Source organism: Budorcas taxicolor, chromosome 6, assembly GCF_023091745.1.
Source record: "Budorcas taxicolor isolate Tak-1 chromosome 6, Takin1.1, whole genome shotgun sequence".
NCBI classification, from domain to species: Eukaryota; Metazoa; Chordata; class Mammalia; order Artiodactyla; family Bovidae; genus Budorcas; species Budorcas taxicolor.
The window spans coordinates 86,776,758-86,801,974 of NC_068915.1; the positions used below are offsets into that span (position 1 = coordinate 86,776,758).

The following is a 25,217-nucleotide window of genomic DNA, read 5'->3' on the forward strand; positions in this document are numbered from 1 at the left end:
ATTGAACAGCCTATAGGGTCACCTTCTAATAAATCAGACTCAAATGACAAATTGTGAGTACTCCTGGTTATAAATGACACTTTATTACATTTATTTTAACATATGCTGCTAATGGCAAAGAATAATAGGTAGGGTTTAAATACTTGCCTAATGACTACAATAATATGATAGCCTGAACCTACTTACCAGATGATGCTGAAGGTCTGAGGGTGATGGTATGGGTGGGAGGATATAATGTTATCCCAGTCAGTTGAGATTGATTACAGTATGATTTTTTCAGTTAGCTATATGTGATGCATATCACTTGAGTATGAGTAACTTTCCCATCATCACATAGGGTGATCATTCCAAGAAGCTATCACTGTTGTTCTGCTTTATCTGTTTATGATCTCTAGTTTCTTGTTACGCTGGTACTGTGATCACTGGGTTCTTAGGAAGCCAATCAGAAAGTAATTAACTGAATTATTATAGCAAGACCTAACCTGTAGCATTATAGCAATGCTAACCTGTATTGCTAGCATTAAAGGAACAGGTTAGCATTAAAGGAACCTGAAATGTACATCCCTGGACTCACAGAGTTGGTATTGTTATCTGATAGACAAAAACTGTTCCCAAATTGCTAAGATGGTCAGATTGCATGTGTGCATGCACAGCCCCATGGACTATAACCCTCCAGGCTCCTCTGTCGATGGGATTCCCAGGCAAGAGTACCGGAGTGGGTTGCCACTTCCTCCTCCAGGGGATCTTCCTGACTCAGAGATAAAACTTGCATCTCTTGTACCTCCTGCGTTGGCAGGCAGATCCTTTACCACTGCACCACCTGGGAAGCCCCTGAGCTAGCCAAATTACCTCTTACCAGATGCAGCCCTTTGAAATTCATTTCTTTTGGAATCAAGGTTGTCTAAAGCAATTTTTTCTGCTGTGTGTTCTCATAGTTGACCCTGCATGAAATCCAGGCTATATATCCCTTGGAGCATCAGCTAGTGATCTATAAGAAAGAAATGTCAGACTATCTTTGTAATTCAATCCAGATAAGGTTGTTGAATGATCCTCAACCTGATTTTGCTCTTATTTTCAGTATCTTCTGCTGTTCTTTGTAATTTGTGAGTTGTTCTTCACCATTCTGTGTAATGTTAATAATGTTTTTGTTAGTACTGTATTGCTGTTCACTTTTTATTGTGTAAGCCCATAGTTGCTTTTTATACTTCAGTCATTACTTTTTCCGTTATCAGGTATTGTTGAGGTACTTGAAAAAGGGAACCTATATGAATCAATATTTGATGAGCCACCTTTATGAGAGGAATCTGTAAACTTGGATGCATAGAAGAACTCTTGAACTCTATTGCTATGTTTTGTGACCTCCATTGAACAATATACCTTTCATACTATCTTTATGTGTCTCATTTCAGTAGAGCTATTTCTATATTTGCTTCTCTTCGTTGGATTTTAAACTTTAGGTGAGCAGAGTCTGTGTGTTCCTTGCAGTGCCCACATCAGGCCTTGAACATTTGAGGCCCCTGTTAAATTTAAAGAGAATTAAATGGAGCTGAGAGTAGGATTAAATGAGAGATGAGAAAATTTCTGTCCCTAACAGCATTTTAAAATCTGCTTTCATATCAAAATGTGCCTTATTTATCTCCGAGTGGGAGATAAAGCGTCCTTTGGCGTACATGCCTACTCAAAGCTCTGAAGAGTGGGTCGCACAGAAACTTGTTTAATTCTGTCTGGCCTGGTACTCCTCAGATTCATTTGACAAAACACTTTTTTGTGAAGGGTCTCGACTGCAGTAGACAGAAATCACCTCAAATTAATTTAAGCCCCAAATGGAATTTTCTGGCTTATATAACCAGTAATAATTCTTGATGAGTTCACAGAACGGAGAGGCTACAGGACCTCAGGGCCTGAGGCTGGGGACTCAGCAATCTCTCTTTTCATCCATTTTTCTCTCCCAATTTTGTGTTTCATTTTGGCCGTTGACCTCATTCTCTCCTAGTGCGGACAATCTTGTGACAGGCCCTTCCAGCAAAGAGGGTAACAACCTTAGGTGAAAGGGAAACATTGATTTTTACACATTTATTTGAATGTTAATTTTCCAAAATGTTTTGGTCCCTGTGTAGATGGTGCATCCATCCTTTGGACCAATCACTGTTATCAGTAGGGGAGTTTGGTAAGATGAGTCCTGTCTAGGCCTTTTGTCCACTTAGATGGACTGGGTGGTGGTGGGATGCCCAGAAACAACTGCTTTAAGAGAAGAGTTAGGAAAACTCATTGGAAAGAGCAGAAATAATAAGCACCATTCATTTACTGAACAAACATTTATTTCATCTTTTCTTCTAGGCATTAAGGATGTAACACTGAACAAGAGAGATGGATATTATCCTTCTATTAGGGAACTTACATTCTAGTGAGGAGGCAGATAATAAGGAAGATAAGTAAAAATTGTAGCATGTTTGTAATAAGTACAAAGGAAAACATAAGGTAGGACAGAGGAGTAAGAAGAACCTGTGGGGAAGGGGGAGTGGAAATTTTAACAAATGTGGCCAGGGAAGGTCTCAGTGTTGAGAAGTGACTTAAGTAAAGATCCGAAGGAAGTGAGGAAGGGAGCCCTGCAGACATTCCATTCAGACACACAGCAGATGTGAAGGCCCTGAGGGAAGAGTGTGCCCGGTGTGTCAGAGGGAAGGTTTGGCCCCTGGGATGGTGGGCCTGAAGAAGACCAGGAAAAAGCAGCTGCAAACGAGGTCAGGGAGCTGATGGGGAGCCTGATGGTGCTGGAGTTGTGGCTTGTCATAATAAGACTGCCCTCTCTGTTAGTGGAATGGGGACCAACAGAACGTTTTTATCTGACTCCTGATTTGATTGCTCTGGCTGCTTCGGTGAACAGACGGGAGTAGGGCGGGGGGCAAGGGCAGAAGCAAACAATCCAGCTGGGAGACCAATGCCATAACCCAGGAGGGAGGTGCTTGTAATGTGGCCCAGGGTGGTGGCAGTGAAGATGGTGAGAAATGGTTGGACATCTCTGATGGTGGATCCAACAGGATTCACTGATAGAATCGGCATGGGGTGTAAGAGGAGGAGAAGTGTGGAAGATGACAGCAAGGTCTGGGCCTGGGCATTGGAAAAATGGAGCTGCCATGAACCAGATGAGCAAGACTCCAGGATGAGCTAGTTTGAGGGGACTCTTGGGAGGGGGGCTCAGTTTTGGATTTGTAAAATTTGTAATGCCGATTAGACTTCTGAGGATAGATGTAATGGGACTGGACCTCAGGTAAGAGGGCCTGGCTGAAGTAAATCTGTTCAACTCTTTGTGACCCATGGACTGTAGCCTGCCAGGCTCCTCTGTCCATGGAATTCTCCAGGCAAGAATACTGGAGTGGGTCCCTTCTCCAGGAGATCTTCCCTATTCAGGGATTGAACCTGGGTCTCTTGCATTGCAGGCAGATTCTTAGCCATCTGAGTCACCAGGAAAGCCCATAGATCTGTGAGCCATCAGGACACAGATGGAATTTAAAGGCAGGGGGCTTGTCGAGATCATCCAGGAACGTGTGTAGAGAAAAGAGTCATCTGAGGACTAAGTTCCAGGGCACCTCAGGCACCACACATTTTTATTTTGGAATGGCTGCTAGTTTCTTCAAGAACACTAGTGGCCTACAAACACAGTGTGAGATTTGCTGATCTCAAAGAATATATCTTTATAACTACTTCTCTTCTGAGCACATAGAATGCGGTTCCTCTAGCTTTAAAAACATGCTTCAATTTTTCCAAAATGGTGTAGTCATCTCAGTAAAGGTACCATATAAGTAAAACATTTTGTGGAAGAATATGACTGTGGGATATTCTGCATGTTCTGTGAGTCAGTAGTTACTTAGTGATAGATCCAGACATTTAGTATGTTCTAGAATGGGCCTCTAAAACCTCTTGAACTTTCCTGGGTATTGAATGTTCTTGTGGTCTGACTGTAAATGCTGCAGAGCTCATTCCTTCCATTCAAAATATTTACAATAACTGACTTATGTTGCAAAGGAAGCAATCAGTTCTGTGGGGGGATAAACTGTTCTAACCCTCAGGGAGCTAAGAGCAAAGACTTCAGCCTTGGCAAAAGCATGATTCCAAAATGAATGCTTCTGGGACGAATTGAGAGAGTAGGACTGACATATATACGCTACCATGTATGAGACAGATAACTAGTGGGAAGCTGCTGTACAGTACAGGAAGCTCAGCTCAGTGTCCTGAGATGACCTAGACAGGTGGGATGGGGGTTATACGGGAGGCTGAAGAAGGAGGGGCTATATGTATACACATAGCTGATTGACATTGTTTTACAGCAGAAACACAACATTGTAAAGCAATTATACTCCAATTGAAAAAATTTAAAAAAAACAAATGCGTGCTTCTGGAGATCCCAAGGAGCGGTGCTGAGAGAGTGGAAAGGCTTGTTCTGAACTCTTTAAGGAGGTTTAGAAAAGGTAGAAATGAGGAAAGGACAGTTTTTTGGTCCTAAGTGTGGGAAGCTAAGTACCTAAAACAGGAGATTATGACCAGATTACCTACCTAACTACAGCAAAGAGTGCTGGAGAGAATGGCAAATACAATCAGATGATTATAGAGCTTCATGCCCCGTGTTGGTAATGGGAGCTCTCTCTGGAAAGAGTCGGAAGAAGATTACTCTAGCAGTGGTATTTCATTATGCCTTTGGGTCACTTGACCATATCCCACACTCTACTCCGTGTTACACAGAGCAATGCATTACTGCAACTTCCTTTGACTATAATAACAATTTGATGGTTTTAGACTATTCCCATGGCTGCTCTTTTTGTATCTGTAGAAGTAAACAGACTTTTTGGAAATATTAGTATTATTTGAAGGATTAATGGTATAAACTTTGGAAAAGTCTTTTACTGCTAGTAGTTGTGTTTCTAACATCCAAAAATGTATATCTTGCCTTTGTGGCTTTTTTTTGGTTTCCACTAAATTATTAGTTCCAACTTCCTTCTTTTTTTTTTTTTTTTGTGCCTCTCAGTTTTCTTCTTGTATGAAGTTCCAAAGGCAAGAATCTTGTTAAAATGCTACTGAAGGTGATGGTTTTGGGGATCAGTTTTCATGGCACTTATTTTCCCTTTTTGAGAACTATTTATATGGAAATAGAAAATAAAACTCTACTGTAATTTTTCATTACTGGGGAAAATTGGGCCACGCCTCCTACTTCCCATAGAGGTGATAACCTGTGGCAGAAAAAAGTTCACTGGTAACTTTTAACTTAAGTGGGGAGACATTCATATTGGTGAGAAGGGTATATCAGAAATCTTCTTGCAAAATTCTTGTCTCTATCTTTTTGTCATTGTTGAGATGTTTTCCTTGAGCTGTTGGGAGACATTTCCCACTCATTGTAGGATACTTGAACAAGCCTATTCTAAGTGGGAGCTGGGTTGGGAGGGGAAATGAATGAATAACGTCTACAGGATAAGTTTTCAAAGTGACTGTTAGGCAACCTTTCAATTCAGTTCAGTTCAGTCGCTCAGTTGTATCCAACTCTTTGCGACCCCATGGACCGCAGCACGCCAGGCCTCCCTGTCCGTCACCAACTCCCAGAGTTTACCCAAACTCGTGTCCATTGAGTCAGTGATGCCATCCAGCCATCTCATCCTCTGTCGTCCCCTTCTCCTCCAGCCCCCAATCCCTCCTAGCATCAGGGTCTTTTCAAATGAGTCCGCTCTTCGCATCAGGTGGCCAAAGTATTGGAGTTTCAACTTCAACATCAGTCCTTCCAATGAACACCCAGGACTGATCTCCTTTAGGATGGACTGGCTGGATCTCCTTGCAGTCCAAGGGACTCTCAAGAGTCTTTTCCAACACTACAGTTGAAAAGCATCAATTCTTCAGTACTCAGCTTTCTTTATAGTCCAACTCTCACATCCATATATGACCCCTGGAAAAACCATAGCCTTGACTAGACAGACCTTTGTTGGCAAAGGCAACCGTTACTCTCCAAGAAAAGCACTTTACACCTTTACCTTTCTCCTCAAGCTCCCATGTACATCCGTCTTCCTCCTCCTCACCATCAGGTCATTCATATTTCACTGAAAAAATGTAAGTCCTTGGAATCCTCATCTTCACCCCATAGACTTCCCAGATCACCCCTAACTCTACCTAAAGTCTGCCTTGCCTGGTTAGAATGGATGAGCTGTGTTCCATCTGGATTTAATCCCTCTAGCTATGCATGGATATCTCTCTTCTCAATAGTTCAAGGTTGCTTGAGCTGATTTGCAGTTATGCCCATTTCTCCTACAGTAGTAATCTGTCTTTACTAGATCATCTTCATGAACATTCCAAATTGTGATCACATTCCCCATGAAAAGTCTCCATTTATCCCTTTCTTCACCTACCTCAGTTCTTGGCTTTTCTTGGTAGCAACATATCTCAGAAGAATTCTCTCTACTCCCTGTTTCTCTCTACTCCCTGTCTCCATTTTTTCACGTCTTATTCTTTACTGGGTAGCCTGGTGTCCGCTCTTGTATGGATCATCCAGCCCTTCCTTCCTGTCAAATTCATTGGTCTTTACTTTCTTTTAAAAAACATTTTTTAATAATTTGGCTGTGCTGGGTCTTTTGGTTGCTGCATGTGGGATCTTTTTAGCTGTGATTCTTTTTATAGCTGCAGCATGCTAACTCTTAGTTGTCACATGTGATATCTAGTTCCCTGGCCAGAGATTGAACCCAAGACCCTTGCGTTGGGAGTATGGAGTCTCCCATAAGACCACTGGGACTTCCCTCGTGGTCCAGGTTCCATCATTAGTCCTTTCTTAGTTTTCATCTTATTTGAACTTCCAGCAGCCTTTGACACTGAAGCAGATAATCCTCTCCTCATTGTTCCCTTTCTTCACCTAAAGTCCTGGTTGGTGAAGGCCGGGTTGCTCTTTTTCAGTGTCCTCTGCCAATATCTGCTTCCATTCCTATAAAAGGTAAGGTAGCCCAGGGTTTAGGATCAATGGACAGATGTTAAGGGTCAATGGACAGCCCTTTCCTCTGTCTACACTTACACCTGAGGTTGTGTCATCTTACCGCATGGTCTTAAATCCTGATTACATGGTGATATCTCCTAAATTTAGGTCTTTGTACTCCACTTTTCCATGGACTTGTCTTGAGTGGGTAAGTTCTGTTTAAAACATCTGAAACGCCTTACTGTGCCTTCAAGATCCTCACCTGCTGGCCCCCCTCGTGTCTGCAGCTTCATCTGCTGCGTTTTCTCTCCTGTGCTCCTCTACTCCCACACACTTGGCCACCTACTGTTGCTGCCCAGCTTTTGCCTGGTCAGAGGCTTTGCACTTTCTCTTCTCTTTGCCTAGAATTTTCTTTGCCCAGATCTTTACTTGGCTTGTCCCCTTACCCCAGTGTCAAATGTGCTTCTTCAGAGGCCTTCCCTGACCTCCTTGTCTAAAGACGTACCCTTTTACATGTCTTACTTTTTCTTCTCAACACTTACCACTACTTTAAATTCTATTTTACTTCTCCCTTGCTGGAATATAAGCTCAAGAAGGCCATGTCATTAGTTGACACATCCCTTATCATCAGGGCTTAGATCAGTTCCTGGCTCCCAGGAGACTCTTAAACTCATGTTTATTGAGTTGAATAAGTAAATGAATTGATATGTATGTAAACATTGTTTTATATGTAAACCGCATGACTATACGCTTAATGTTTTTGCATCCAAAATACAGAGAAATACTTATTATAATAGAATGGTTAGACATAATAGATGAATGGCTAGCTAGGGCCTGCCTGGTGCACATAGACTCATAAAGAAATTTCTTTGAGTTCCCTTCTCTGGAAATAAGTTGTGTCTTCTTGGCTCTTCCCATGCAGCTGAAGAATAAATTCATGAAAAAACTGCCACGTGATGCAGAAGCTTCCAACGTGCTTGTTGGCGAGGTAGACTTCTTGGATTCTCCTTTCATTGCTTTTGTTCGGCTGCAGCAGGCAGTCATGCTGGGTGCCCTGACTGAGGTCCCTGTGCCCACAAGGTAAGCTGCTCCCTGACCCACTGGGGTCCACAGTGTGGTCATAGGGAAAACTCCTCCCCCTCAGGCTATAGAGCTAATAGGATGAGGGTACATCCAAAGCAAGCATGTCGAAAAGGTTTAACTTGAAATAACAGTTCAGTCTGACTTTAATGCTCTTGGTTGACTTGGCAGATGTGTAGTAGTAATAATGATTATAATAATTCATTGGACTATGGAATAGTTTCTGATGGATTAGCCTATTTAATACTCATAATAATTTTTAAGGTATGAACTATATGGGATTTTATAGATGAAGAAACAGTTTGAGAGTTTAAGTAACTTCTCTAAGATCATTGGTAAATGGTTCAGAGGTCTGAGTTGCTTTCATTTGCTCTCTGTTTTATTAGAAAATTGATAGTGAGTATGTTCATACATACATATGCTAAGTTGCTTCAGTCGTGTCCGACTCTGTGCAACCCCAGAGATGGCAGCCCACCAGGCTCTCCCGTCCCTGGGATTCTCCAGGCAAGAACACTGGAGCGGGTTGCCATTTCTTTCTCCAATGGATGAAAGTGAAAAGTGAAAGTGAAGTCTCTCAGTCATGTCCGACTCCCAGCGACCCTATGGACTGTAGCCTACCAGGCTCCTCCATCCATGGGACTCTCCAGGCAAGAGTACTGGAGTGGGTTGCCATTGACACATTATATATATCAATATATGTAAATGTGTCTGTGTGTACATATATAGACATGTATATATGTGTTTTGACTCAGTGGTAAAGAATCCTCCTGCCAGTGAAGGAGATGCAGATTTAATCCCTGGGTCAGGAAAATCCCTTTGAGAAGGAAATGGTAATCCACTCCAGTACTCTTGCCTGGAGAATGTGGACAAAGCCTGGTAGGCTATAGTCCATGGGGTCGCAAAAGAGTTGGACATGACTGAGCGACTAAATAACAATATGTATTTATTATATATATGCACAAAAGTAAAAATCATTAAGTTGTACACTTAAATTTGTGTATTTTACTGTTACATGTTAGGAATCATAAAGTTTTATTTTAAAAGGAAGTATACTAGTGTTATTACAATCATGTACTCATGCTGCACAGTACCTTAGAAGTCATCCTTTCTTATTTTCCTCTGTATCTGAGCCCAGTAGAGGAGCTAGGAAGCTTGACTTCTATGTCAAGTGTAGTAGGTAAATGGAAGCTAATGGTTCAAATAAGTTTGTGCTTAGGAATAGGTTAAAGAGAAGTCTATAATCTTCAGGTTGACATTAGAAAATTATTATAAAGTAGGGCCTTTTGTGGGGGGTAGTGCCCAGGGCAAGGGCAGGGAACTTTTCTTTAGGTTTCTCCAGGTGAGCAGGAGAGGCTATGGATTTCCAGTGGTCTCAGATGGTCTGAGCAAGGTAAACCAACAAGATAAGGGGCTCAAGATTTGTTTTGAGCCAATTCAGGAGGAAAATTAGGAGAACATTTCCTTATGGCCTTCCATTTTTCACATTACAGGCCATTTTTTTTCACACAGGCATTTTTATCCCATTTTTCTATTTCTTAGACACTAACAACAGGGAGAATACTTGTCATATAACAATATAGAAATAATATAAGCAGTCATTGGACAAATAGCAGAGGAAAGGGGATAGTTATAGCTTATTCAGTTAATGGGATTATCATGATTTGTGTTTTCTGTAACTTAGCTTTTTGCTTGAAAACATTCCAGCAGAGCCTTGCAGGTTCATCTGAGCAATCACCTGGCGAACAGCTAGCTGACTCAGTCATGGCTGAACTCCAGCTTGCATGTCCCTTTGGTTTTATTTATGTCTCTTTGGACCAACTTTTCTGGAGCTTGAAAGAAAAAGACATGCCAGGAAGTGTTCAGTTGCTCTTTTTAATTTTTTTATTCTTTTTCTCTTAGAAGCTACAAATAAAAATATTTTAAAAGGTTTTTTATTTAAACAATAACACAAGCTCATTAAGTAGCAAGTCATGACCATTTGGGAGTCCCTCTTATCATCTGCTCCTCTCCGGCTCATCTTTTTCTGTCCTGGACAATGGTACTAGTCTAGAGGTAAAAATCAAGCATTATTTGAATTGAGAAAAGGAGCCCAGTCTATTCAAGGGAAAATAATTCAATAATGCCATAAAGCTATTTCAGGGCAGTAATCTCAATAATATATCCTAGCATGTTAACGTTTTTCCAGGAAATAGTTTTATCCATTTGCTATGCTCTGAACCAGGGCAAGCTGTAATCACTGAGAAGGGAGTCTCATTAGCTTTTTTGTGTGTGAGTAATACAGGGCCACTTACAATGGCTGCATCCTGTGAAATCCAATAAAGGAAATCCCACAAGGAGCCTGGTGGTCATTGTGGAAGATGTCTCTGCACTCAGCTGTATGCTTTAACATGCATGCCACCCCGCTATCTTGCACAGAAACCTGAGAAATCTGTTTCTGTGCACATCTTGTAATGACGGTCATTTTTTCTTTTGAAAAAGTTTTTCCATTTTTCCTTTCCTTTTGAAGGTGAAAGACAGGCTCTTTTACTTATTCTTCTTCTTCTTACTATTTATAATAAATAGCATTACTACCATGCATCTTTTAGGAAATATGATAATAGCCACTCCCTTTGCATAGAGTTCAAGAATTTCTCTATCCACTCTGGTCTGTGCTTGATTTAGTTTAGCTTTCTGTTTGCAGCTGGACTCCTACAAACTGGGTAGATGTTTTCTACACAGAGGACCTTCTTGTCATCCATGTGAAAGCAGATAAACTCTGTTCTTTGGTGACTTAGTCGGGTATGTTTATGATTTTCTTAGTATCTTAAGAGGCACTTTGCTTTGCTGTCATCTTACATCTGTTCCATTGAGGCTGCCGCTCAGTCATATTTATGGGCCACATGGAGATGAATATAATTCCCATTTTACAGTTCAGAGATGGAGCCACATGGATGACGCACTGTCAGCGCAGATTTCTGACTCTGAAGCCAGGCTCTTTGGGAAAATCTAAGGAGACTCCTAGAATGGATTGCCATAAAATGCTTTAGGGTTTTCCCATGAAGACTAATCAAAGCCCTTGATCAATCTATGCTTTTCTTACCTTGATTTTGACATCTGAGGCAAATAATTATAAAGGGAGCTCTAGCCCTCTGTAAAATTAGAATGTTTATTCCTTTGTGTCACCCTTAGTTAACATCTATTTTATGTTATAAATAATGATCTACCTGAAAGCAATTCTTTGTGCCTCATTGTCAAAACCATAAAATTTCTAATAGAGGAATTGGGATGGAGGTCTTGCTAGTTCAGTTCTGTCTTGTGTAACAGTCTTCCAGTGGCTCACTGCTGTTTACCATGTGCAGTATGGTTGGTTATGATGGGTTTGTGCTCCTTATGAATTTATTGAGGAAGCTACAGTTTAGCCACATTTTCCAGAGCCACTAAATATGAATAATGGGTTATTTGATTCACTGTTGTTTTAAAAAAAGGAAGTAAGGGATTGGTACATGCTGAGTTTATTTTAGAATGGCTGTGATATATAAGGAAGGAGGAGGGGTGCACATCTCTGAAAAGATGGAGTAGTTTAGGAAGGCTGGCTCTTTTTCTGATATTATGCCCTGTTTATGCCTATAATTATTTTGTGAATATGAGTATAGTCCATTGGTTTTGGATGCAGATCATCTGGTACTGATTTTTGTTGTGGTGAATGCTAGAGGCATTCTCCCCTGGCACAATTGCTGCTGCTGCTGCTGCTAAGTCGCTTCAGTTGTGTCTGACTCTGTGCAACCTTATAGATGGAAGCCCACCAGGCTCCCCCATCCCTGGGATTCTCCAGGCAAGAACATTGGAGTGGGTTGCCATTTCCTTCTCCAGTGCGTGAAAGTGAAAAGTGAAGGGGAAGTCGCTCAGTCGTGTCCAGCTCTTAGTGACCCCATGGACTGCAGCCTACCAGGCTTCACCATCCATGGGATTTTCCAGGCAAGAGTACTGGAGTTGGGGTGCTATTGCCTTCTCCGCCAGGCATGATTAGTTACATGGAAAAGTGAGCACATCAGAGTGGAAGGGCCTCATGAAGATTCTTGACACAGCGAGGCACTATTATAAATTCTGTGACTTGTGTCTAGTTATAAGCAAATACAAAGAGCTCAGCAACATAAATTATTTCCCCTGAGCCAGCAATATGGGCTGTGCCCTTTCAACCACAGAAATGTAATGTTTACTCTAATTCGTTAATAAAGAAAAAAAGCTTCTGGTTAAAAATAACATCTGTCCATTGACAAAAAAAAAACAAACAAACAGACCACTTGAGTCATGAAAGAAGTTTTGAGTACGTTATAAAAGCCGAGTTTGGCAAGATGTGCTTCTGTCATACAAGTTGTAACAGCTTTTGCGTCTTGGAGGGTTAAAGAGGAGAGAACATGTTTTAGGCAGAGGGAACTTCAACTCGATGAGTTGTTCTGTGTTGTTAGTTTTCCCAGATCTCTCATCTCTCACCCCCATTTCAACAGTGCACTTCAAATTACAGTCTTCCTAAGGGTCTGGTTCCCTACAGATGAAATTCTTGACCTGAGGTGATATTTCCTGCTACTTGTGGGTGTCCAGAGTTCCTCTCTATCTACTCAGTGGTTCCTGACTGAAGTAATGTGAAAATTTTAACTGATACATAACTTTTTATTTCTATTTGGCACTTGATGATTTTCTTTATACTTTATATATATATATATATATGAATATATATATGAACATATATATATGAACATATATATATGAACATATATATATGAACACATATATATGAACATATATATATGTTTTAATAAAAATCACATTACTCAGGAAAGAGGAATTATGCCTTTGTATCTAACTTAATGAAAACACTATAGCTCTCATATACTGGGTTTGCTACTATGAATGGTTTTGCTACTATGATAAATGGTTTTTTTATGATCACCACTGGTCTGCTACTGCCATTTCTTCTTTGGTGCTCTTTAGTAAAGAGTAAATATTTGTAGAAAATGTATCCCCTCATCTCATAGGATTTAAGGTGGAGGAGCCATTACTCTGTTATCCCTTGGACCAGCTGCCCATTGTCTGCCGGAATTTATTTGAGGACTATTAATGACTGAGAGCATTTTCTGCACTTTCTAATAAGACACGATTTTGGTTTTGTTGCCATATAGTCAACCTGATAATTAATTCACGTGTCAGTTGATAAATATGCATTTCCATAGTGTATATTTATAAATGTAAAATAATCATGATGCAGATACTGGGGAGAGGTAGGAAGATGTAGACAGTGGTTCTGGAAAGGGTTAGATATTGTGTAGTGCTCAGATGCTAATATTTGGATGTGCTCAGATGCTCAGTTGTATCTGACTCTTTGAGACCCTTTGGACTGTAGCCCATCAGGCTCCTCTGTTCACGGGGTCTCTCAGCAAGAATATTGGAGTGGGTTGCCATTTCCTTCTCCAGGGGATCTTCCCAACCCAGGAATCAAACCTGGCTCTCTTGAGTCTCCTGCATTGACAGATGGTTTCTTTACCACTGTGCCACCTGGGAAGCCTGAAATAATAAAAAAAAATGACAGGCAAAGGAAATACATTATTTAAAAATGTATTAAGTAAAGCATCCAGGTGTTATATATGTTCTCTTGCTGTACCACATTTGCCCACTTCTGTCTAAAGCTATGCCCTATTGTCCTGCCTGACAGCTGGCCCTTGGTAAACAAGTAAATAGAATTGGGACATATGAAAAGTACTGTAGGTGTTTTTTAATGAGATTTGTATTTTACTTTAGTTGTTAAATATTTTTTTCAGGTGTTGCACTCATTCAGTGAGCCATCCCTTCAGAAAAGGGCATTGTACTTTTCTGTCAATTAAAAAAGCTCTTGATAATACTGTATGTGGTGGCGTATAATTTAGGTTCAGCTTCAGAGAAAGGCAAGTCCTAGTTAGAAGAATTAAAACCCAGTTCTAATAATGACTTCCTTCATACTTGAATGACTTTCATGCCTGCTGATTGCTTTTGCCCATTTCATCTACTGTGATAACACTTGAAAGCCAGTTCACCGCTCCACTCCAGAATTGGTTTCTGAGCAAATAAATACTGAATGGTTTTATGGTTATTCTGGTATAAACTCTGAGTATTCAGACATTCAGATTTACCTTCTTACATTCTCAATTTGTTTTTTTTTTCTTTACTCTTTAGATTAAATTTTATGATGAAAAATGAAACTATCTATTCAAGGGCATTTGAGAACAGACCCTAATACCTTGAAGAGTGTTGGCTATCAATAGCCCTTTCTTAAACAACAAAAATATGAATAAATTAGTAAAAAAGAAAATTTTGCCAACAAACATCCTAAGCCATTTGTGGTTTCATAAGACCTTACTTAAGCTTTCTTGTCCCCAGCTAAGTATCCACAACGTCTTTCCCAAGAGTGGCCTATGGAAGTCATAGTTGGATAGCTTTCTCTGGTGTATAGGTTGCACAGGTATTATTAAGCAGAACTGTGTGCTGAAAAAAAAAAAAAACAGGAGGTAAAAAGTCCTATCTATCTTGTTGTTCAGTTGCTTAGTCATGTCCAACTCTTTGTGACCCCATGGACTGCAGCACACCAGGCCTCCTTGTGCTTTACTACATCCCAGAGCTTGCTCAAACTCATGTTCATTGAGTCCATGATACCATCCAGCCACCTACTCTGTCATTCATTAGGGACAGTCTTTGAGCCCATCCATTACCTTCCTTGAGCCTAGGTTTCTTCACCATTAAATGGGAGTGAGATACGTGTCCTTATAGCAAAGGATAGTAGGAGTTTAAATGATACGTGAGTGTGAAATGCTTTGTAAGCTTTAGAAAGCTGTGCAGACATAGGATCTGGTCATTTTTATTGTCCTCAGTAACTCCATGTTAGGTAAGATATGAGCAGAAATAAGCAAGGCAGGGATTTGTCTAGTATTGCCTTTTGTCTGTTTTTGAATTCATTTACTTCCTGCTCCCCAGTTGAGAGTTGCATCTTTGCCCTTGTGATCAGTGAGGGATTCCTTCCAACATGATAAGGGGTGATCTTGAGTGGAGATAAGCTCGTTATTGCAAGTTTCAGGACCTAACTACTGTGGAACAGTGCATTATCAAGAAAACAAGTTTGGAAAAGAAAATGAGGAATCCTGTAAAAGAATTTTAACTGTGAATGATGTTTTATATTGAATTTCTCTCATATTTTTCCTCCTTTGCTTTGGTTGTCAGCATGTGGCTTATTGTAGAGGAGCTGGATTTTGCTGACTCCCAGCCACTTATGAGTAGAAATATTTTTTTAAAATATGGAGAGAATCATTTGTCACCATCAATATTGAGTGAAGAAAAGTCAGAAAAATAAGAAGATGTGCTAAGTCTTTCTAGTTATTGTGCTTAATGGGTTTTCTCCAAAGATTCTGAAAAGTCGGAAGAGAAAGAAAGTTTGGAAAAGAAAGACTTAATCATATAGTGAACCTTTCCTTCTTCAAGAAGAAGCTTTTTAGGGTTCCATGCTCAATTCTCCCTTGCTTCCAAATAAAACGAACAACAATTTGTGTTTCACAATAGTGTGGAAGAGTGCCTTTCATATTACCAAGACTGTAACCTTTGTTTTAAAGATGAATTCTAGGCCTAACCTTTTTATGAATTAGGATTAAACATGTCTCAGTGTTATGTGTATTGAGTTTGATGAAATATGTGTTATAGCCTTTGCTTCTTTCCTCTCCCATTAGGTTCTTATTCATTCTCTTAGGTCCTAAGGGGAAAGCCAAGTCTTACCATGAGATCGGCAGAGCCATTGCCACCTTGATGTCTGATGAGGTAGGAAATCAGGAAGGTGGTGATCTGTGAATGTCGTTCTTGTGTTCTTATACTGTGAGTTGGCTGTCACAATTTATTCAATTAGAGTTATGCAGTTACCAACCTTCTTTAAAACATGAGATACAGTCATGTGTGCAAATGAGCTGACATCTGCTTTTAACAGTTTTCAAAAAATAAATTTTATGTTAGAATAAGTCATATTTTTCTAAACATTTGCAGTTCTGAAAACTGAAGTATATTAAATATTATTTAAAAGGTTCAAGTCACTGTATTAACATAATCTCTTAAAATGTTTAATATATTCATCCTGCAAATTCAAGTGTTTTGTTTCAGAAATGGGTTTTATAAAATAACGCATAGTAAAATGCATTTTCCCTTAGGTATCAGCAAGTACCTGTTTTTGTGGTTTTCTTATCTTGTGGGAAGGAATGATACACATACTAAAATGCATTAGCAACCATTCTGCAAAGTATCTGGCACTTTGGAATTATGACTGTACTCTCATAATAGCTTGAATGTCACTACACACATCTTAGACATGTTGAAACTCCGAACTAGTCTCATGGTAGGAGAAATACTGTTAGAATATAGGATCGCTGATTTCTGCTTTTATGCCTTTCTAGCTTGCTATTTTGCCAAATGTTTTGTTTTTGCTTCATTGCTTGATATGTTAGCTTCTCCATGTGTTGAGTGGAGAATAGAGCATTTAGTTATGGCAGTTCAATTTGGTGATTACTCAGATGGTTACTTAATTTGGGAACACTGATGAATAGCAATGCTGTTTTTTTCCTTTGAGGCAACTAAGCATCTCAGTGGGTTCTTTTATTTATTTCTGCATATTTCCAATTTCTTAATTCTTCACCCTAAGATGTATTGATTAGAAATGCGTTAGGCAAAAAATAAAAAGAAGAAAAGGAAATGTTTTAGGCTGCAAATGACAGGAAGTCTGACTTATTGTGGCTTAAACAATTTAGGGTTTGTTTTGTACACATATTAGGAAATTTGGAGGTAAGCAGTTGCTGGAGTTGGTTTAACTTAACTGCTTAATGGTAAATCAAGTGCCAAGGCTCTTGCTTTGTGGTCTTAAGATGGCTACTGCTGTCAACTCCAGTCACACCATCTATAGCAAAGCAGGAAGGAGGAGGCAAGGTATATTAGCTGTGTCTCTCTTTTTGAACTGGTATTTTAATGCTCCCCCCACACATTTTTTTTTTCTTTTTTTCTAATCCCATGAGTCAGAACTGCCCATCCTTACCTGCAGGCTAGGCTAAGAAAGTGACTGACTTTCCAGCCTCCATAGTGGGAAGTAGCAAGAGAAAATAAGGCTCTAGCTAGTTGTGTCCACTGCAGATGTTATGCTTACACTTTGAATGATCTCCCATAAATCCCCAAACCCCCACACCGTTATGTGTTGTTTGTTTGATAGCTTTTACAAATTCTACTGAGGAGAAAAGACTTAGCAATCTTTAAGAATAGCCAAAGGTATCAAACAGGAGCCATCTTCTTTCCTGGAGACTAAAGAATTTGACTTACGAGGTATGAAGGGCTTGGGTCATGTATAAAAGACTTTCAGATTTATCAGGCAGGTTAGAAGAATGGAATGATTGACAAAGAGTATGATACACATCTGGAAGCTCCTGCTTTGGATATTTGCATAAAACACATGGAACATTTGCTACCTTGGATGGTTTGGTTATTGGCTTCCTAAAAAACAGACAGATGATCACCTACTCAAAACCCCTTTGCTTTAACTCGCATTATTTGTGTGTTTGAGAGCTGCAGAGTTTGAGTTTTAACCAGTCTTAACACTCAGTTTGAACTTTTCCTTCTTGAATTAGAAGCAGTGGTTTGGCCCAGTAGTTTTTATTTCAGGGAATGATTGTCTGTGTATTTCTCTAAACTATTTTCATCTGGCTTCCATGGCAACCATATCAGTAATAGTACATACCAGTGGGAGATGAAAGGCAATGCTATTTTATGGTATTGTTAGGAAAAAATCATATAAAAGAAGCACAGCTGTTTTCTCATGCCTCTACCTATATTTTTCGGGTTCATAATCTAGATACTGAAAAATTTTGGATTAAGCTGAACAGTAGGAAATATGAGGCTATGGTCACAGTAATGTTAAAGTAGATTATGGATTGCATTCTTCAGCTTCCACATCTGAGGCATGTGGAGAGTTCCCTTGTTGGATCAGCACATCTCTTCTTATTCTTTAGGTGTTCCATGACATTGCTTATAAAGCGAAAGATAGGCAGGACCTGATTGCTGGCATAGATGAGTTCCTAGATGAAGTCATTGTCCTTCCACCTGGGGAATGGGATCCAGCAATCAGGATAGAGCCTCCTAAGAGTCTTCCATCGTCTGACAAAAGGTAAGATGATCAGGCCATTGGGAGTTTTAATCCTTGAGAAGGAGATTTTTTTTTTTTTTTTTTTGGAAGAGGGAAGAGGTTCTGTCTAGTGCCTTAATATTGACAGATTTCCATTCAACTTGAGGTATTATCTCAAATGAATCACACATGTGCCTTCGTTTGACATTTGGTTGACACTGGAAAATGAGCATGTGGTGATATTCTTCAGTGATTACAAATTAGAGATCTCAGATTATGATATTGGAATACACTGTAGAGATTCTTTTGGGATGTTTCTGGGACCCCTTTATGGGTGGAAAGATCAGTTTATTCAAGGTGACTCCCTGTAGATTTAAGAGGTTAAGAAATTGGGTGAGATAATTGAGGGGAAGCCATTTTTGAGAAATCTGTGGTTTTCCAGATGAAACAATTTCCCTTTCATACAACATACAGTTTATTCAACTTTTTATTCATCTACTCATTTTTTTTTTTTTTGGCTCTAACTAGAACACATTAAAGTTGTCTGCTTCCCTGGTAAAGAATCTGCCTGGAATGCAGGAGACCCTGGTTCAATTCCTGGGTCAGGAAGATGCCCTGGAGAAGGGATAGGCTACCCACTCCAGTATTCACGGGATTCCTTGGTGGCTTAGACGGTAAAGAATCTGCCTGAAATGTGCAAGACCTGGGTTTGATCCCTCAGTTGGGAAGATCCCCTGGAGGAGGGGATGGCAACCCATGCCAAGTATTCTTGCTTAGAGAATCCCCATGGGCAGAGGAACCTACAGTCCATGGGGTCGCAACGAGTCAGACACCAGTGAGCGATTAAGCACACACAGGATGGTGGCAGGAAATAATGATCTCTCTCCCGAAGGGTTTTTGGTCCATCTCTTCATTAGTTAGTGCACGGTGTAGCTAAGAGGCAGATGAATAAAGTAAAACTAATCTTCTCTTGGGCTCTGCTGTCTTGATTAGAAAGAATATGTACTCAGGTGGAGAGAATGTTCAGATGAATGGGGACACGCCCCACGATGGAGGCCATGGAGGAGGAGGACATGCAGATTGCGAGGAATTGCAGCGCACTGGAAGGTAACTGATGGATTCTTCTGTCGTTCATGACGAGGTTCCCTTCTGGTCTGAATTCCCCTTAATCTTTCCAGCAGTGCTTTGTTACTGGTTTGTATGTTCGGTTAGCCAACACAGGTTTATGGTATATCTGTTAGTCACAGGTGCTTGGGCTGCAGCAGTGAATGAATGGAAAACCTCTGTCCTTAGGGGTCTTACTTTGTAGTGGTGGGAGACAAACAGTGAGCAAATAACGAAATGTGAATCTGATTGTATGGGGCAAAGCAAAGCAGAAGTCGGGAGTTTTGCAACAGGCGCAAGGTACTAGGTAATACCATTTTACATAGCGTCGTCTGTAAGGGAAGGCCATAAAGGGAATGGCAGCGTTTGAGGAAAGTCCTGAAGAAGTGCGGAGGCAGATCCTAGGGTTGGGGGGGGGATGGAGAACAGCAGGGTGTCTAGTGGGTGCTGGGTTGGCACAGAGGCCAGTGTGACGGCAGTGGCATGAATGAGAGCTTGTTAGAGAGAGAGATGGGGGGTGGGTGTGGCAGAAAGGCCAGTCTCTCCCCGCCCTTGACTTTCTTGATTCCATCTCTTCCTGATACATTTACTCAGAAGTGTACCCATATTACAGAACAGAGTACAGAGTTATAGAACATGTACAGAGTTACATGTTACAGAAATGAGTGACTGCCAGGCCACCGTCTCCTTGGCCTGCAGTGAGGAATTCAGGTTCCTCAGGCAGCTTTGGCTAAATCTCTTTTTATTAGAATTATGCCTTCACTATTAGGTTCTCCATTTCAACCTGAATTTAGTACCGTTTTAAGTAGGATACTCATTTATGAAGATAGGACTTTTTAAAAAACACTTCAGATTTTTGAAAACACAAAGATATGTCCTTTTAACAGACAATTGAATCTGAATGAAATGACCTTCTTTTCTTTCTCCAATAACCCACTTGGGTTTGTTTCCCAAATGAAGAGGATGTTATTTCTCTCCTCTTCCTAAAGACTAGAGAACAGAACCTTCTCTCTCCCCCAGTTTTTCTCTGAATGGTTCTTTACAAACTATTCCCATTAGAAATATCCTTTTCCTCTTCTATAGATACAATTTCTGGGATTTAACTTCTTTATTTAATCCGACTGTAATCTTTGATATTTTAACTTTCCTAAGTGCATTGCATGTCTGCTACCATGCACTATGTCTGTACATACCAAGAAAACTGAAGCAGGGCATTGAATGCAGCTAAGACAGACAGACACACAATCCTGAGAATGTGTGAGAGCATAGTGCAAGTCTTAGCACGAGTGGAGGATCCAGACTTCCAAGGGTTGTAGCGCTCCGAGGGAAGACATCAAAGGCAGAAGGCACAACGTGGGGAAAGCTGAGTGAGGTTTGGTTGAGGGAGTGAGCTGACACATGACAGGCAGCTGGCCTGCCTGTGGATATGAGGAGGCTCAGCTTGCTACGCTCCTCCGTGACGCACCTGCATGACTTTCTCCCTTCATTCTTTCCGATCCTCACCCCAGAGTCACCCTTTAGGAGTGCTGTTCTGGCCACTCTGATATTTCAGCCATAGCAACTCTAGCATTTAACCCAGATCCCCACTTAATTTTTTTCTTTGATTTTTAGCCCCATACGTGTTACTTATTTCGTTCGCCTCACTCAGAAAATAACTCCAGGAGGGTGGGTATTTTTCCTGTGTTATTCACTGCTGTATTTCCAGTACTCAGAATAGTGCTGGGCATATCCCAAATGACCAATACACGTTTGTGGAATGAATGAATGAATGAGGCTGGGATGGAAGTTCTGACCAGATCAGAAAGGGCCTTAGGATCGGCTCACATGTTGGGATGTTTTCTTTCAGACACTGACACTGAATTCATCTACACAGTTCACTCTCATCTAAAGACCAACAGTCTAGGGAATGTGACTGCCTAATTTGGTGATCAAAAAGAAGACAGAAGAAAATGTATTCCTTTACAGTTTTCTGATTTTATCTTAAGGGCTGAAATAGTATCTTGCTGATTCAAACACTTTAAATACACCTTCTCTGTGATTAAATAAGTTATCTCTTGGTTCATTGCCCAATACTTTATTTTACATTGTCACGTTTGCTTTTTCCCTACCCAGGTTCTGTGGTGGACTAATTAAGGACATAAAGAGGAAAGCACCATTTTTTGCCAGTGATTTTTATGATGCTTTAAATATTCAGGCTCTTTCAGCAATTCTCTTCATTTATCTGGCAACTGTAACTAATGCTATCACTTTTGGAGGACTGCTTGGGGATGCCACTGACAACATGCAGGTGGGTTTGGTTTTGGGGAAGACACAAATAGTACAGCCAGATTGCCTTCCTCACCCCTGCAGCTCAGCAAGAAGCAGATGGCCTTTCAGTTACTCAGCGTGATTTTCTTTCTTTTGCTGGATGCTGCATTTTACTTTGCTTCTGGTCTGCTGCTGTATTTCCAGCATTTTAGTAGTTACAAAAATAGCTCGATGAAATCTGGCTTGAGTCACAAGTGGGGTAAAGAAGGGAAGGAAATGAGGATATATAGCTCTGTTTGGGCAAAAGCAGATCAGCTGCTTTAATTTTGTGCCGGGTATAAGGTTTTGATCTTCTATTACCTTGAATGTATGGACCACACTGTTAAACTTGATATATCAAGTTTTGGGGGAATGCCTGGTTAGCTTCCTTTTACATGTGAGCAGACGATGGGTGTTTTGCTCAAGAATGAATTTGTATCTTTATGAGAAGAACTCAGCTTTAAGGATAAAAGCTACGATTTGGTGTTCCTATTCCTGGATCTGCCTCTCATTAAGCCATTAAGATTCTAGCTTTATTCTTGCTTTGCAGGTGGCATTTGCCCTTCTTTTGTAGCCATAATAGCTGAAGTTTTAGTGATAGAAAAGATATTTTTAATTCCCATAATCAGAAAGATATGTACAAAACCTCTTTTAGTTGATCCATTCATTATGGAAAAAAATAGGCATTGTGCTAGTTGTGGAGTATAGAGTAGTGAGTGAAGCTGAAAAGAACCAGATTCAAGCCCTTTTCAAACACTGTTCTTCTGTGTTACTACTTATTACTGTTTAACCTATGTGACATTAATAAGTGCTGCCAACCAGCTTATTTAAAATAATAGAGCTGCTTCCAAAGGATTGCTTTTTTTCTACTTCTGTTTTCTCCCCTGGGCACATTTCATATTTTAGATTTCTGCTTAAACACAAAATTAAGATGGAGACGCTCTGTGACATCTGTGTTGACCCAAGCAAAAAGGGAGACATTACTTTAAACAATTTTATTTCTCTTGTTAAGAGCACTTTCATCTTTTAGTCTTTATCTATTACTGCATAGCATGCTACCCCAAATCAGAGGCTTCAAACAACCATTTTTTCCTTTTCTCTTTTGGTTTTGGTGGTTGATGGACTTGGGTGGCTGTTTCCCTTTGGTCCTTGTAGACTTGTAGTGTTTTGGCAGCTGAGTTTGGAGTTGCCTGAGGGCTTCTTTCCTCCCGTGACTGCTGCCGGGGCTGGGGGCTCCCCCTGTGACTGTACCAAGGCTGGCTTGGGTTTTCTCACAGCTGGGCACCGTGATGCCTCCCATGACCTCCTGCTCCTTTGAAAGGGGGCAGTTGCCATTTGGCTTTCCTTGTTGCCATGTGGATATACACTCATTATTCATTTTCTGATTTTCAAAGAGAGGTTGGAATTCAAATTCTTAAGTGAAATCTGGTGATTCTGAAATATTGGCCAATGATCAACATTTTAAAAATTACATTGTGCTGGCCAGAAAGCACTTAGCTGTATATTCCCAAGTATGGGGGATAGAAGCCAAGCATTGTAGACACAAAGATGAAGTATACGAAGAGGGTGTCTTCCCCTTTTTTCCTCATTCATAGACAAAAATGAGTAAATTAATTGTAACAGTAATTCAGTAATGGTATTTTTACAAAATCTGTCTGTATTCAAATTGCATGGCTATTCTTCATCTAAATGAAAGTTTAATGATAATTAAAATACATCATTCAAAAGAAAAAAGTGGAGGAAAAAAGCACTGGGGAAGCACCCTGAGGCCAGCATGAAGAAGATAATACAGGCAACCTCATGTTAAGTGAAGGACAGGGAAGCCTGGCATGCTGCAATCCTTGGGGTCGCGAAGAGTCAGACACAACTGAGCGACTGAACAGCATGTTAATGGATAAGAAAGCTGTGGTCCATATACACCATGGAGTATTACTCAGCCATTAAAAAGAATGCATTTGAATCAGTTCTAATGAGGTGGATGAAACTGGAGCCGATTATACAGAGTGAAGTAAGCCAGAAAGAAAAACACCAATACAGTATACTAACACACATATATGGAATTTAGAAAGATGGTAACGCTAACCCTGTACGCGAGACAGCAAAAGAGACAGAGATGTATAGAACAGTCTTTTGGACTCTGTGTAGAGGGAGAGGGTGGGATGATTTGGGAGAATGGCATTGAAACATGTATAATATCATATATGAAACGAATCGCCAGTCCAGGTTCGATGCAGGATACAGGATGCTTGGGGCTGGTGCACTGAGACGACCCAGAGGGATGGTACAGGGAGGGAGGAGGAAAGGGGGTTCAGGATGGGGAACATGTGTATACCTGTGGTGGATTCATGTTGAGGTATGGCAAAACCAATACAATATTGTAAAGTAATTAACCTCCAATTGAAATAAATTTATATTAAAAAAAAAGAAAAATCACAGAAAGCTGTGATTTTGAGAGGGTAGCAAGAACAAAACCTCCTTCTGTCTTGTACAATATAGATAGACTTTCAGGTGAAGGTAATTTTTCAACATGTGTTTTTTTTTAAATGTTCTTATTGAGATGGAGACATAATGACACTTCTTATGTGTTACCCTTTTGCCTTTTTAAGCTGAATTGAACTCTTCAACTTCGTGAGACTTAGCTTTAAAATGATGCATCTCACACGAGAGAGAGAGAGAGAGAGAGAGAGATCTGTTCAAGTCTGCTGTTGATCCCTCCTCATGGTGCATTATTTTGCATATGAGCGAGTTCTGTAAAGATTCAGTGATGTAACATATATAGTTACTGTGGATTTGTCCTCTGTGACAAGTGTTATGGGAAAGGCCTTGCTGGTGGAGTAAGCTACTTTCTGGATTCTAAAGATTTTAGGAGAAATATAAATGCTTTCAGTGTGTCAGGATGTCCATTAAAATGACCATTTGCTGGATGTTACTTCTGGGAGTTGACTTAATCAAGTATCTAATTGAAACCTATGAGGATAATTTGTCAGACATAATGGACCATTATATCAATAAATTATGTAACCTCCATTGATAGTTTCACTGAAACTGAATTCATTTTTTTTAAAACTTTCTCTGAATGAAAATAGTGTTGGATATATTTAACACTCATATATACATATATTTAGTCTTCATGTCATTTCTGAAGACTTTTTTGTTTTAAGAACTATGTGGAGTGAAATACTAAAATTTGGTACTTTCAGTGGGTGGCAAAAACATTGAAAAACAGGGATTAAAAAATTAATGATCATTAATAGCTATTTCTTGAACAGAATACTCTCTTATGAATTTCTTTTGGGTGGAATGATGCTGTTAGTAAATGAGTTCATAGATTCAATGGGTTTTTTTGATATAATATGGGTAAATATAATTTGACTAGGACGTGCACATGCATACCCAACTTAATAGTTACATAGTAATTTTACATGCCCTAGAATTTAAATATGGAAAAATTTTGCTTATAGTCATCTAATTAGGTTTTCTTGCAGTGGTAGATGACTTAGATGGGTGTATCTATTGGTTTTATCTATTTTGAATACCAGGGAATAAGGTGAATTTAATATGTTGAAGAGTGTCTCAAAACTGAAAGGGTATGTTCTTTAACATACAGAGGTGTTTTTTGCGATATGAATATTGGCGTGCATGCATCTTTTTGAATTACTGTTTTTTTTT

At 40.0% G+C, this 25,217-nt stretch overlaps 1 protein-coding gene across 1 annotated transcript in view; it reads left to right on the plus strand.

Moving 5' to 3' along the window:
* SLC4A4 (solute carrier family 4 member 4) overlaps positions 1 to 25,217 on the plus strand; it is a 309,697-nt gene that overhangs the window by 191,671 nt on the left and 92,809 nt on the right. Inside the window, exons 8-12 of the mRNA XM_052642087.1 lie at positions 7,860 to 8,017; positions 15,739 to 15,826; positions 18,046 to 18,200; positions 19,152 to 19,265; positions 21,375 to 21,549. Coding sequence (XP_052498047.1) covers positions 7,860 to 8,017; positions 15,739 to 15,826; positions 18,046 to 18,200; positions 19,152 to 19,265; positions 21,375 to 21,549 — 690 coding nt within the window. The remainder of the gene's footprint in view (positions 1 to 7,859; positions 8,018 to 15,738; positions 15,827 to 18,045; positions 18,201 to 19,151; positions 19,266 to 21,374; positions 21,550 to 25,217) is intronic.